We start from the raw sequence: 15,443 nt of genomic DNA, 5'->3' as shown, positions 1-15,443 counted from the left end.
ATCCGGAGATCTTGCTGGCCAGGGTAGTTGACTTACACCTTCTAGAGCACGTTGGGTGGCACGGGATACATGCGGACGTGCATTGTCCTGTTGGAACAGCAAGTACCCTTGCCGGTCTAGGAATGGTAGAACGATGGGTTCGATGACGGTTTGGATGTACCGTGCACTATTCAGTGTCCCCTCGACGATCACCAGTGGTGTACGGCCAGTGTAGGAGATCGCTCCCCACACCATGATGCCGGGTGTTGGCCCTGTGTGCCTCGGTCGTATGCAGTCTTGATTGTGGCGCTCACCTGCACGGCGCCAAACACGCATACGACCATCATTGGCACCAAGGCAGAAGCGACTCTCATCGCCGAAGACGACACGTCTCCATTCGTCCCTCCATTCACGCCTGTCGCGACACCACTGGAGGCGGGCTGCACGATGTTGGGGCGTGAGCGGAAGACGGCCTAACGTTGTGCGGGACCGTAGCCCAGCTTCATGGAGACGGTTGCGAATGGTCCTCGCCGATACCCCAGGAGCAACAGTGTCCCTAATTTGCTGGGAAGTGGCGGTGCGGTCCCCTACGGCACTGCGTAGGATCCTACGGTCTTGGCGTGCATCCGTGCGTCGCTGCGGTCCGGTCCCAGGTCGACGGGCACGTGCACCTTCCGCCGACCACTGGCGACAACATCGATGTACTGTGGAGACCTCACGCCCCACGTGTTGAGCAATTCGGCCGTACGTCCACCCGGCCTCCCGCATGCCCACTATACGCCCTCGCTCAAAGTCCGTCAACTGCACATACGGTTCACGTCCACGCTGTCGCGGCATGCTACCAGTGTTAAAGACTGCGATGGAGCTCCGTATGCCACGGCAAACTGGCTGACACTGACGGCGGCGGTGCACAAATGCTGCGCAGCTAGCGCCATTCGACGGCCAACACCGCGGTTCCTGGTGTGTCCGCTGTGCCGTGCGTGTGATCATTGCTTGTACAGCCCTCTCGCAGTGTCCGGAGCAAGTATGGTGGGTCTGACACACCGGTGTCAATGTGTTCTTTTTTCCATTTCCAGGAGTGTATATACACTCCTCAAGCCATCTTACCTACTTCTGGTGGGACTACCTTTTCCCTTCACTATTTCATTCACAAATGGCCGTCGTGGTCATTTCGTGAGACGTTTTTGGGAGGACGTAACATGCTGTCTGACTCTTCCTGAAATGAACACTAGCAGAATTCCAACAACAGGCCTTTCCGTGATGCACAACGCCCCTCTTGTAGCGACCGCCACTGGAGATTGTTAAGCACCTTGCTAACGCTCTCTCGCTGACGATAATGATGACATGGTAAAATGCGCCGCTCTTTGTTGGATCTTCTTCAACTCTCTTATTAATCCTACACTGTAAGTGTAGCACACTGATGGGGAATACTCAATAATCCGTCCATAAAATATCGAGATAAAACCACCAAAAGAAGTCCATTGACAGGGTTTGAGAATTTTGTGACGTCAACTGACCATCATGACATCTCTGCCATATGGCGCCATTCGGATGCGATATGGTGGGGCGTGGGGTCAACAGTAGAGATTGGAAATCTCCTACTAAACTGCTACAAAGAGCCACATCCTTCAAAGCAGTGAATGATCAATGATTCAGAAGACACTAGTGGGAATAACAAAGATTCTGTGGCAGGCTGCTGCAACAGTGCCCCATATCACATGCTGAAGGAATCGTGAGACTGTGTGTGTGTATGGATTTGCATATCATACGAAACCGTGTGGTTTTTCTCAGCCGTGAAAAGAATAGAAAACGACGAAAAATTAGTTCTTCAAAACTCTATATTAATGCATAAAACACTTTGCATCTTATACTGGGTGTAAATAACTGTTTACAATGTACCACAGTGGTTCAGAGGAAGACTAGAAGCAACAATCTGATATAGTGCACTTGTGTCTATCGATTCAGGAAATTACTTCAAATTGATATACAAAAACTACGTAAGGTACAGCAAATGCACGTTGTGCAGTATTTTCAATCAAGAGGACTTTTTATAGGAAATTTAATCTAGTTTAATTTTCGTTTCATTTTGAACTGGAATTCTTTCTTGCTGGAGTCCGCATTTTTCATGTTTTTCAAGAGAAACGTACAAAATTTAGTTTCAAATGCTCCCCCACCGCAACACTCATCCTTGACTAGACAGTAGATGACACTGAACAGAACAGAACAACTGGGCGGATTATTGCCCATAATCGACCTGTTTTATCTTCATTGACAGGACTGTTACACCGACAGTTTAGCTGTACACTTTCAGATTCTAAAATTGACTTTTGCGTAACTTTTACCTCACTGTTTTGTGAATTTTGGCAGCTTAAAATTAAGACTAAATTCGTTTTCTTGTCTGGACATCTTACTAAGAAACTTATGGGCTTTTAAGGATATAAGGTATATAAGAAAGGATATAAGAAATGTAATTAGTTTCTGCATAACATTTACAAAGGAATTTTTTTCTTCCATTTTCCTCATAGGAATGATTAAATGTTAACAATATAGCCGACTACTCCTGTGGTGTAATAATAACTCATCGAATGGTCGCACATTTTTCTACGGTGGTAGATGGGAGGGCCATGAACTACCTATTAAAAATCCTGACTGATGGGAGATATATAAGGGGCAGGGCTTAGATGGTCACTTTGTACATGTTCCTTACATTACTCGAAAAACGCTGCGTCTAGCGAAATGTATCCCAGAACGAAATTGAATTTTTTTAAACTGCCTAAACAAATGTCCTGTTTGTTTTCTCTCTGGGACTAATAGTTTGTATGAAGAGAGCGAGAGAATACTCAAACTCTCGCGCTACGAACTTGCACCTTAGCTAAGGCAGCTTTTTAACCAATTTGAGGTAGTTTACCTACTTGATAGGCCACAACTGTCCTACATAAAATTATTCGTCCCGACTGCTTCTGTACTCTTGTAGTATGTAGTAAACAGTTATCATTTCCATCCTGTATTTTAGGTTTTGATTTGAAAACTTCAGATTCCCAATATATTTTTACATACTGTAGAGTGGGTTGCTACTTCTTCTCCTTTGATGTAGCATTACGCTAAGAATATGTTATTAGTGATCATGTGAGTCACACAGGTAACTATCATCAGCCACAAATATCACAGAGCGGATCGTTATCAATGTTCATACAGTAATCAAGTTTAAGCTCTCTAAGGTTCGTCAAATGTTGAAGAAAAACTTGCAAGGGAAGACTTGCAACATTAATTGCATCAAGGATCAGTTCTCCAAGTTCAGTCATAACTATAAGACGTGTTAAGCTTTTCTCTGTTAGTTTGCAGAAACCAAGATTGAGGTACTTCAGTTTACTACACTTTAAGACAAAGTCCACAGCGACATCTGTAAGTTCTGTGCAATAATACAAATCAAAATCTTCCAGGTTCTTGCATTTGTGTAGATTCCTCATTGCATCATCACTAATACGTGTTGAATATCTGAGAGCCAATCTCAAGAGATTTGGGCAGTTACTACAAATAGTGTTAACCAGAGTGTAATTTATTTCTGCATAATTGTTTAGTTCAAGTTCTTGTAACTGACACAATGCCTTTTCTTCAAAAATATCTGACATCACATCTGTTCTTACACCACGAGGAATTTTTATGCTCAGGGCATTCAAGTTTTTCAGTGTTTTTATGATACCAAAATTGTGTGACTCAATGTAGCAATATTTGCTGTCTTCTAACTGCAGTTTTTCCAGCCTGTCCTTACAAATGTGAAGGAGAGGAATCACACATCTGCCATCTTGAGTGAGTGGGCTAATGCTTAAACTCAGTAGCTTGTTCTTCTTTTTCTCTAAGAAATATTCTAGTTCGGTAAAACTGCACACAACATAACGCATGTGTAAATGCTGTAACGCTGGGCAGCCCTCTGCTAAATACTTCAGTGTAATGGGTTTGTCTGATCTGCCTATAAGATAAATGTCGTTCAGGTACTCCCATTGGCCCACAAGTTCTGCCAATTCTTCTCTTACTAGTGCAGATCCTGCGATAGTAATTTCCTCCAGTTTCGGACATTCTGAAACAAGATTCTTGAATACTTCATAAGGTAACTCAAGCTGAGGCACACAGAAGTCTAATTTACGCAAATCTTTGCAGAATTCTGTTAATCTGTTAAGAACTTCTCCTGATGATCTAAACCAGATACAAAACACTGAAATTTTGGAACTTTTTTTAACAGTGACACAACATATTGAATGGATGCACTTCCCTCTACACTTAAACAGCTGTTCTACCATAGTACATCATTTGAACACACTTCAGACCAACGATTGCAAACAAATTGAACATTAAGTGCTTTATCTTCAACAGAAAGATAAAAAAGGATCTGCAACAAAATTTCATTTGGAAGATAGTTTATGCTAAGTGGAGGATCATCCGTCAGATTCAATGACCTCTTACGCCTCCAATTATTTCCTCTAAGTATAGGCCTAGTAGAGATTACCTTCACAGCTTACGTATTTGGTTCTATGGGCTTTGAAATCCTCAATCCAGTCTTGAGTTTTTCCATCACTGAAGCTCTCACCATCCTCACTGCGTGAGATATCCACTGGAAAATCAACACTACTTCCAGTTTACCATAAAATCGTTCAATATCAATATATCCTTTACTAAACGTGCTTATGGACTGACAAGTTACATACACGCCCCCAAATTAGCGCACAACATCCAACTGCCCTACATTATATGTACAAATTGTACCATATTGTGACTTCTTGGATCAATAAAATACAGCTGACATCCAGCAAGTAACATCTCATGCGCCGCAAAAGATAGAGATGTGACCCTTGCCTACGGCTCAGTGGCTGAACCCGACTGCCACCCGATCCCGCGGGCTGAGCCGTCCGCCAGTGGCCAGGCGATCGCACGCGCCGGGCGATCCCGATCATTGGCAGTTCGCATGGAGTGAAAGCAGTCCTACTCTACTCTCTGTGCTCGTGGGTGACACATTGATTTAGCTTGCAGCTCGCTTCCTTTACTCAGTGCTTCTTCATATTTCTAGACTTCCGAAAAGCTTTTGACACCGTTCCTCACAAACGACTTCTAATCAGGAAGGTCGCAGTTCGTAGTAATAGACGGCAAACCATCGAGTAAACCGAAGTGATATCAGGTGTTCCCCAGGGAAGCGTTCTGAGACCTGATCTGTATAAATGACCTGGGTAACAATCTGAGCAATTCTCTTAGATTCTTCGCAGATGATACTGTAATTTACCGTCCAGTAAGGCCATCCGAAGACCAGTATCAGTTGCAAAGCGATTTAGGAAAGATTGCTGTATGATGTGGCAGGTGACAGTTGACGCTAAATAACGAAAAGTGTGAAGTGATCCACATGAGTTCCAAAAGAAATCCGTTGGAATTCGATTACTCGATAAATAGTACAATTCTCAAGGCTGTCAATTCAACTAAGTACCTGGGTGTTAAAATTACGAACAAATTCAGTTGGAAAGACCACATAGATAACATTGTGGGGAAGGCGAGCCAAAGGTTGTGTTTCATTGGCAGGACACTTAGAAGATGCAACAAGTCCACTAAAGAGACAGCTTACACTACACTCGTTCGTTCTCTGTTAGAATATTGCTGCGCGGTGTGGGATCTTTACCAGGTGGGATTGACGGAGGACATCGAAGGGGTGCCAAGAAGGGCAGCTCGTTTAGTATTATCACGTAATAGGGGAGAGAGTGTGGCAGATACGATACGCGAGTTGGGATGGAAGTCATTAAAGCAAAGACGTCTTTCGTCGCGGCGAGATCTTTTTACGAAATTTCAGTCACCAACTTTCTCTTCCGAATGCGAAAATATTTTGTTGAGCCCAACCTACATAGGTACGAATGATCATCAAAATAAAATAAGAGCAATCAGAGCTCGAACAGAAAGGTTTAGGTGTTCGTTTTTCCCGCGTGCTGTTCGGGAGTGGAATGGTAGAGAGATAGTATGATTGTGCTTCGATGAACCCTCTGCCAAGCACTTAAATGTGAATTGCAGAGTAATCATGTATATGTAGATGTAGATATGAGTTTTATTATTTTTACATACATGATAGTGCATGTGTATATTGTTCTTATTAGCCATATATTTATTTGTTTAATGTGATCACATTAATGCTTTCAGGTCACCTCTTAGATCAGAGCAGGATTTTTAAATGTACAAAACCTATTACATCACAGTAATTAAAAAAATATATAATATTTTTAGTATGAGACGTCTCTGTCTTTCATATCCATGTATTAGGCATTTCCCTGTTACACGTTTTTCTCTGTCTTCCAAAAGACCTAACACCCACTGGGTAATAAGTCACTGATAGTTTGGATATTCTAATATATTCCATTCTTGTTGCGTATTCCATTCAGTTGTTCCTGTACTCCTTAATCTACTTACTTAACCTCCTCATCCCCTGTTCTTCTTTGATGTCGATGTTCATTATTTTGTCAGAGAGGGTGTACCCAGCTACTCTTCTAAGGAGTAACATATCCAGTACTTGTATATATTATTCATGTCATTCTTCTTTTCTTTTTTTACAGCCTACAATTCATTTCCAAGCGTCGTTCTTGGATCTACATCGTTTTGTAAAATCTGGATACAGTTTCCTTTCTTACTTTATTTATTAATGTTCTGTACATTTTTCTGTTAATGTAATTAAATCTTTCTATTTTCTATATGTCCATATTTGTCACAAATGAAATAATATTTCCTAAGAGAGTGAACGAGTTTACGCTATTTCCTGATCATTTATTACTATTATGCCGAGAACTGGCTTTTGTGCCCTGAAATACAGAACTTCTGTTTCCCTTGTAGCTGCGGATAAAATATTAATAGCTGTCTGGAGAGTGTTATCAGCTCCAAGGAAGCCATGTGTATTGGCTGTTGAACTAGAAAAGTATTTATATAAAGCATATTTGCCTAAAAACAGAGATTCCTTAAACCGGTGGGAAAAAGGGAATTGCAGTACCCAATGCTATACCAACTGTTTCTGAAAACGTTATACATCCTAGTTGTGACAGTGCCCTGTGCGTGTATCTTTTCAAAAGCAATCAAATACTCACCAAGAAAAGAAACTGACCCACTTCCAGTAAAATAGATCATAGTTTATTTATAACTCATGAAATTGAATAATTTTGCCTTTCTGGGTACATACATTGTCATACTGATTGTAAATGATGACTGTAGGTACTTAAATTAACTACAGTTACACTACGTGGGTTGGAACTAGGATAGTGGAAATACTGCTGTGAAGACACTATGCAATAGAATCTACTATTGCCGCTGACAGCACACGTCATTGACATATCTACCTTACCTCCGAGCAAATGGACTCGCCCGTCCCACGTCACCGGCGTGCGCACATTCGAGGGAAACACAGCCACTTGTGAGCGAGTGGTCTAACGTAACGGTGTCACTATGTTTTCGAAACAGGAACGACTGAGTTGGATCAAGATTGAATCTGCCAGAGGTCGTACAGCACGATATTGTCATTAAGGTATTGAAGAGGCTTGCCGTACAGAACAGTGGCATGTTGGGTAAAAGCCTTCTACGAAGGTCGGCAAACTGTGGCACACATACATCGGGCAGGTCGTCCTAGCGTCTCTGAAGAAGAAGTGCGCGCTGTTGCCGCGTTAGTGGACAGTGATCGACGCCATACGATTCGCGAGCTCGCCCACGAAACCGGATTAGCGCATACGATGTGCTTCGCATCCTGAAGGAACGCCTGGGCATGCCAAAAATTGCATCACGATGGGTTCCCCATTGCTTGACGGAAATGCAGAAATGGATGCGTTACGACGTTGCTCAGACGCACCTGGAGCGCTATGAGCGTGAAGGAGAGGCTTTCTTCCGCCGCCGTATCGCAACACTGGAGAGACATGGGCCACATCGTACGAGCCAAAACTGAAAGGCCAATCCAACGAATGGCGTCATTATGGGTCGCCGCGAAAGTCGAAAGTGCGTCAGAGCCCCATTGTGGTGAAAGTTACGGCGATTCTCGTGTACAACTATGATGGTGTTATCCTAACGCATTACGTTCCTCCACTGCAAACCGTCAATGTACAGTATTACTGTTCTTTTTTGGAGCATCACCTGCGACCAGCTTTGTGAAAGAAGCGGCGATTCTTTTCCGCGCAACACACCCATCATTTTGCACGACAATACTTTACCTTCCACATCGCTGGCAACGGGTTATACCAAACGCTGGTGACTACTTTGAAGTACAGTAACAGGTGCAAACACGTAACTCTTTTGTATCAGTTGTGAATAAATAGTTGCTACTATTTAAGTTCCAACCCTCGTATATTTCTACGTTTCTTACATTGCATTTTGTCTGCAGCAAAAATATGAAAACATACCAGCAATTATTCTTACCTTTAAAATTTTCCCACTTGATGAACATTTTTATGATGCTGTTGTAATGGTTCAAATGGCTCTGAGCACTATGGGACTTAACATCTGAGGTCATGAGACCCCTAGAACTTTGAACTACTTAAACCTAACTAACCTAAGGGCATCACACACATCCATACCCGAAGCAGGATTCGAACCTGCGACCGTAGTGGTCGCGCGTTTCCAGACTGATATTGTTGTAATATTTTTATTTTTGCAGGATATGAAAGCAGATGATTTAAATCTCAGAACTACTATGGACGTAACTTATATTTATTACTTCTCTTTCTATGATCTTCCAAAACGAGATTACTTTCTCTCTCTCTTCTCAGCGATCACAGGCCCTGTAGACCACGCGCTGCATCAACTATCTGCTTCCACCGCTTTCTATCTCTCGCAGCCTCTCTCCACCCTGCGGAAATTCCTAATGCTGCGATGTCCTTCTCTATGTCATCTTTCCAACTTGTACGAGTTTGCCGCAATACTCTTGTTACCTGGAGAGTTCCTTCAAATGCTTTCTTGGTGATTCTGCTTTTTTTTTTTCATTCTGGCGACATGCCCAGCCTATTGCAGTCTCCTACTTTTTAATTTCTGGATGATAGTGGGCTGCTTCATTAACTGATAAATTTCATTTTCTTTCGAATTCTCCGTACGCCATTCTCCAACACAGGTCCCCAGATTTTTCTCATTACTTTTCTTTCAAAAGCATTGAGATTTTCTCTTTCATTCTGTGCAAGCGTCCAGCTTTCTGAACCGTACAGTACTATGGGGCAGATATAGTGTTGTATATCTTCATCTTTGTGGTGATTGACAAAGCTTTACTTTTGAGTGGGTTGATTATTGACTAGAGACATCTCGACCCTGAGGCTATTCTTTCATTTATATCCACTGTTGTGATATTTTTAGTGTTGAAACGTGATTCCTGAATTTAGAATGTTGGTCAATTTCAAAGTAAGGATTCCGGTTTATGCCTCGACCTGTTTCCATATATTCGGTTTTCTCTTGGTTAATCAAAAGCCCGATTTTGCTGGCACTGTGCCTGAGAGATCTGTACATGTCTTTCAGTTCTTCTTCAGTTCCACTCAGCAACACTATATCATCTGCATAAGCCAGGAGTTTTACTTCACTGTGTTCGAATCGGAGGCCATTGTATAGATGTAAATTACTCTCCCGAACCACTTTCTCTAATGCAAGGTTAAAGAGGACACATGAAAGAGCGCCTCCCTGTCGTAAGCGTGTTTTAATTGGAAAGGTGGGGGATATGAATCCTCTGAACTTCACTGCTGCCTGGGAGCCATCCATTCACAGTTGTATCATCCTAATGATTTTACTGGGTATACTAACGAGATTACATGAGATTAAAATATAGATATAATGGTCTGAATTAAAAAGACAAGGTGACTTTCTTCTTTGAGCAAATGATGAGGGATGTGCCGTGAAAAAGAGATAGTGCGTTCTTGTGAGTGAGAAATTGTAATCGGACCACTGAAAAAACGATTTTGCCCATCTCTAGTCAGCACACCGCCCTCCTGGCCACTGACAGCTCTTCAGCCCTTAGAGTCGTCACTCCATGGAGCTGAGAGGACCCTGTTGCAGCCCTTTCACCAAGAAAAAACGCTTGGCAGTACTGAGAACTAAATCATGGTACTTCGTATAGCAATCAGACGTGCTGACCACTTGACTATGGTGATGGACAATTACCTAAAGGTACTGACAGAAAAAAAATATTCTTTTAAAGGAAAAGATCCTTTAAGAATAAAAAAAATTGTTGATAATGAAAGAGAACAAGAGGGATATACATACGCCACTTTCGACTATGTCCTCCATCAGCTCATTGGGCATGCGTTACGATCTCACGATGTCCCTGAAACTTACATCCGATAGGTCCAATTGCTGTATCGACATATTTGCAGCAATGTCCGACGTGCAGTGTGAAAATCACCCCCTTTTACTATCAATGTCGGAGGTCATCAAGGTTCAGCACTGTCATCGTTACAGTTTATCCTCTGTATGGACACGGTGACACTCGACCTATAGCCACCACATTCTTGGTTACTCTTATGTGGGCCGCGCGGTGTGGTCGCGTGGTTTGAGGCGCTACGTCACTGACCGTGCGGCCCTTCCCGAAAGAGGTTCGAGTCCTCCCTCGGGCATGGGGGTGTGTTTGGGTGTGTCGTCCTTGGCATAAGTTAGTTTAAGTTAGTTTAAGTATTGTGTAAGTGTAGGCACCGATGACCTCAGCAGTTTGGTCCCTTAGGAATTTACACACATTTGAACATTCCTATATTATGGCGATGTTTTACTGGCAAGCGAACACTGGGAAGGACTCCAGGCACAGACGCAGCAATGGAATCAATGACATGGCAAATTTGGCCTCTAACTGAACATCACAAAGACACAATACATGTTGTGTGGTGTTCAAACCGATGGGACCATTAAAGTAGGTGGAGAAAACTGAAGAAAGTTGAGCAATTCAAATATCTTGGCTCACTCATATTCGGTGATGGTGAAAGTCTTTCAGATCGCCGTGCTCGTGTTAACCCAGCCTGGATAAAATGGCACCAGGTGACTGGCGTCCTGTGTGATCGCTGTAAGATGGTTGGTTGGTTTGGGGAAGGAGACCAGACAGCGAGGTCATCGGTCTCATCGGATTAGGGAAGGACGGAGAAGGAAGTCGGCCGTGCCCTTTGAAAGGAACCATCCCGGCATTTGCCTGGAGCGACTTAGGGAAATCACGGAAAACCTAAATCAGGATGGCCGGACGCGGGATTGAACCGTCGTCCTCCCGAATGCGAGTCCAGTGTCTAACCACTGCGCCACCTCGCTCGGTCGATCGCTGTAAGACTTATCGCCTTAAGTCAAAGGTTTATAGGACAGTAGCATGCCCAGTCTCACTTTATGGGTCGGAGTGTTGGTCAACGACAACGAAGTATGAGCAGGCTCTCCACGTGACGGAAATGCGGAGGCTCTGATGGTCCCTTGGGCTTACCCGATTTGACCACGCAACCAACGTCGACGGTCGACGGCGACTTGGAGTTGTCTCAGACAAACTAGGCGAAAGCAGGTGGAGATGGTACATACACGTCATGTGCAGTAAAGCAGACTCGGTGGTAAGAACAGCTATGCATTTGGACACAAATGGCCGACGACCTCGTGGGAGACTCAAGACACGATGGATGGACCGTATCGAGAAGGATATGGAATTCGTCAATGCCACCTATGAAGATGCGCTTGACAGACTCAAATGGAGCCAGATATGTCAACAAGCGGACCGTGCTAGTGCGGGAAAAAGCTGAGAGGAAGAAAAATGAAAAATTGGAATAAGTTAAATATTTTGTTGAGGGTGTGACTTAGATATGCATATAAGAGACATAGAGAAGAAATTGTAATATATGTGTAACAATAATATGAAATGAGACACAACTGAAACTTGAAAGAGCACGGATGATCCAACTTTATCGTATGGAAATGAAAAATGGGTCACAGGTAACAAGAAGTGAATATATTTCAGGCAGTAAAAGAGAGAGCAATAGCAAATTAGAATTAAAAAAGGTGACATTAGGTATGACTGGAACATTTCCAAATGAGGAACTTAAACCCATGACATCTGAACAAAATGGAATGAGCACGCTTACAGGTTATACATGATGGTCTGAAACAGTCTGATAACCTTGTAAGGATGTAACAGGGTAGGTTATCGTAAGAAATAATTGTTAAGAAAAAATTCGATACATTGAGCAGTTTCAAAGTTAATTAGCAATGAAGTTAGTCAATCAGGCCGTAGCACACGAAAATTCAATTGGCCCGCAAGATACAGCTAGTTGTTAGATGTTTTCGTAGCTTAAACCTCTCCAAGGTTGCACGAGACTGCTCAGCCGTTGGCACGGATTCGATCCTTACTGCTATCCCATGCGCAATTTTTGCATTGTTCTCCTTTGGAAAACAAACGGAGAACTCGTTCGCAAACCCTCTCTGACAGTCTGCTTGAATTTGCGCACACAACGACCTGATCTGCTAATTTCAACGCTATTTAACTCCGAAATGGTGCAGCTCATCGAAGTTTTTTCATAACAGTTATTTCTCAGCACAGCCTACCCTGCAACACCATTACAAGCGTCTCAGACTGTTTATGACCGTCCAGCACTTCTTATATTCTAATCCGTACCTCATCACGTCTAGAGTCATATATACTTATTATTTCCATTCCTTTAGTACCCAATAAAGAAAATAAGTCTTAATGTGTACGTCTGTAAAAGTAACTTGTACAATAACTGTACAAAATCGTTAGATGACCAAAAAATACTATTATTTTACACCTCAATACTCGTGATTTGTTCTGTTAAGTTGATATTTAAGAAAACTGATCAAATTATTTGGACTTTGTACTTTCAAGCTTTACGGTTCTCCCCGTTGGCAAACAAAAAGGTACTGGCCTCCAATCGAACAGCCCTCCCCATTTCTGGTCTACAAAGACACGTTTCTCCTGTTTTCATTGTTACTTACAAAGGTTTCTCTCTGATGTGCCCATGAGGTGGTGGTTTAATTTCCTTATGTAATAACGCCTTCCATTTAAGATATTGGAGGGCGCGACAGTAAGTGTGTTCCCGGTTATAGGTTAGTTCTTCAGTCACTCGCTTATGAGCAAACAAAGATTTCCAGTGTGTCCTGAAGTCAGCCCACATACTGTTAAGTCTTGTGCCAGTTGATCTCAGGTACCTCAATTCCAGTGTAGATCCCGCTGGAGATTAAAAGGAAGTTTTATCCTTAACCCATTTCTTAAGCATTTTGAGACATAAGCTATTAATTTATGCCTCATCGCCAAAATAGCATACGATTAACATGCACTGATACTTAAATGTTTCTCACTAGAGTCACATTACCATTCTGGTAGCCAAATGTGTTTCAATTAGTAAAAACTTAAATTGTGAGTTAATTTATTTTGAAATTACTGTGCGGATGCAGTCCTTTTAAGAAAATTTGCTGTTATAGTATCACTTTTTCCGCAAAAAGACGTCGATGGAATGTCAGTGTGCAGTTGAAGGATTTACTACGTTGGTACATCTTAGTCAACAATACACGTGAACAAGACTACAGTTCATCTAAGTGTTCAGTGAAACATCAGTAGCATTTGTGGAATGAGTATCTCGTTATTCAGAACAGCGACGTAGCAGTATGTCCCACTTGCTTTAGTATTCTTTCTATCTCGAGGTTCATCATTGCAACAATTACGAACAGGTCGCTCTATACGAAACTCCTGAAAGAGGTAATGTCCGTTTTGACCTATTTATCTAGTAGGACTGCTTATGAATTACATGCTTTAGGGAGTTTTCATAATGACATTGGAGAAGGCAATTAATGTAAGTTACCTCTTGTCTATAAAAATTTCTCACTGTGCTGCTAATGAGTTAAATCCAAGTTTTACGTAATGGATGGGGAATATATATACTGATGGCTGAAGTTTTCTATCTGTTACGTTACTGGATGAGGGTACTGGTCAGTAGAAGAATCCAAAAATAATGGCAACGTTCTTTTGATAGTTAACTTCATCCATAATTTTTGCACTGACTCGGTTTCTGTCTCACTGAAATCATGTTATGTATCTACATCACCAAACAGTTGACGTTTCAATGAATCGTAGAAGCGAGCAGTATGTTAAGTGTTACCACCTACGGTATTCTATTGTGAAGAATTCTACCGCTAGTCACTTACACCTCAACAAAAATTCTTATAGGAACGATTTGTTGCTATCTCAAGGGGTACTTCGCAATACTGTTAAGGGGGAGGGAAGACTAATTTGCAGAAAAAAATAGTCTAGCGAGATTAAATTAACAGTAAAGTCAGGCCCAAGAGATACTATTAAAAATGCTACAAAAGTAAGAAAACCTTGGACACTACAATGAATGGTATGACATCTTGTTACAACTTGGGAGAAATCATTTTCCTGCGTAGGCCATCTTTACTTTTGAAACAAACACTGTAACATCACAATAGGTGTGTGACATGATAACAAATGAGCGAAGCAACAAATTAATCTCCCGAATGCCTGTAGAAGCAATATGGGTCTACACATTTCTTTTTTATTCTTATGTGCACGTCCTCTGTCCTTATTTCCATTTTTCACCCTTCCAGAAAGTGTGTGGTCTAGTGTGGATCATTTGAATGTAGTAGCAGACGAACTAGAGAGGCGGTGGGTTTCTTAATCTTCTACCAATCTAAACGGTGTCGATGGAAGGCAGAGAGCAGGAACAGGAGGGCTTGGCCAAAGATGAGTAAAGCAAAAATGTTTTCCTAGCAGATGTTGGTCATGGGCCTCCCCCATCACCTCGGGAGGTTCGGAGAGAGCTACGCGTGACTGTTACAGGGAGAGTTGTTCTGAAGACAGGTAAGCGACCAGACGTTCCCTCAGAATGGCTGTGTCGAACAAGAAACAAAAGGTATTTGAATATGTTAATAATAATTTCTTAATCTCAACAATTTCTTTTCCTAGCTTTTTTTAGTTACCATTTAGGTTCTGGTTACAATTTTTGATTCAGTTAATCAGTGTCATAATAGTGTGATTTCTGTTAGGCTGGACCACGCGGTCTATAGATTCAAAGCGCAGCCCAAACCTTAAAAGATACTGCTTGCCATTTTATATTTTGTGCGGGACATTTTAAATTATCAATAAAACTGTACCGAGCGTATATGTGGCAAGATGAATTGATTCCATTCCAAGCGCTTCACGCAAAGATATGCAGCCACCAAAATCCTGCTTGCTGCCAGCCACGAGGTGCATACAATTCTTTCCACTAATAAATCCTGTCGACATTTTGTTTGCCGTGTGAATTAGTTCATGTGAATGTCTGTGTTACAAACTTGAGCAGTGACCACGTGCTCCCCACATCTTCCCACCCCACAGGACTCTACAAAAATATATATTTTATCGTTTGAAGCTATTTACGTGATCGTTAATTTATTTTCAATACATCTGAAAATAGTGTCACATTTGTAGTATTGATAATTACGCTCATAAAATCAAAAGTGATCGGCTCAAGTTT

The 15,443-nt window shown here is 42.1% G+C and overlaps 1 protein-coding gene across 1 annotated transcript; it reads right to left on the bottom strand.

The window, feature by feature from the left end:
- Nucleotides 1-3,128: 3,128 nt before the first annotated feature.
- On the bottom strand, nucleotides 3,129-4,564 carry LOC124593776. The gene is made up of 3 exons (XM_047132125.1): nucleotides 4,494-4,564; nucleotides 4,306-4,397; nucleotides 3,129-4,189 (listed from the first exon to the last, which is right to left on the bottom strand). The coding sequence occupies exons 1-3, from the start codon at nucleotides 4,562-4,564 to the stop codon at nucleotides 3,129-3,131; spliced, it is 1,224 nt and encodes a 407-aa protein (XP_046988081.1).
- Between the last annotated feature and the right edge of the window lie 10,879 nt (nucleotides 4,565-15,443).

The sequence above is a fragment of the Schistocerca americana genome, chromosome 2 (assembly GCF_021461395.2).
Source record: "Schistocerca americana isolate TAMUIC-IGC-003095 chromosome 2, iqSchAmer2.1, whole genome shotgun sequence".
NCBI lineage: Eukaryota > Metazoa > Arthropoda > Insecta > Orthoptera > Acrididae > Schistocerca > Schistocerca americana.
Note: the sequence above shows the minus strand (reverse complement) of the source record. Positions and strands in the feature narration are given on the sequence as shown.

Coding starts and splice junctions, on each gene's coding strand:
- LOC124593776 (XM_047132125.1), bottom strand. CDS start 4,564: ATGGTGAGAGCTTCAGTGATGGAAAAACTCAAGACTGGATTGAGGATT. Junction 4,398..4,493: donor AAGCCCATAGAACCAAATAC/GTAAGCTGTGAA, acceptor TCCTCCACTTAG/CATAAACTATCTTCCAAATG. Junction 4,190..4,305: donor TGTTCAATTTGTTTGCAATC/GTTGGTCTGAAG, acceptor CCAAAATTTCAG/TGTTTTGTATCTGGTTTAGA.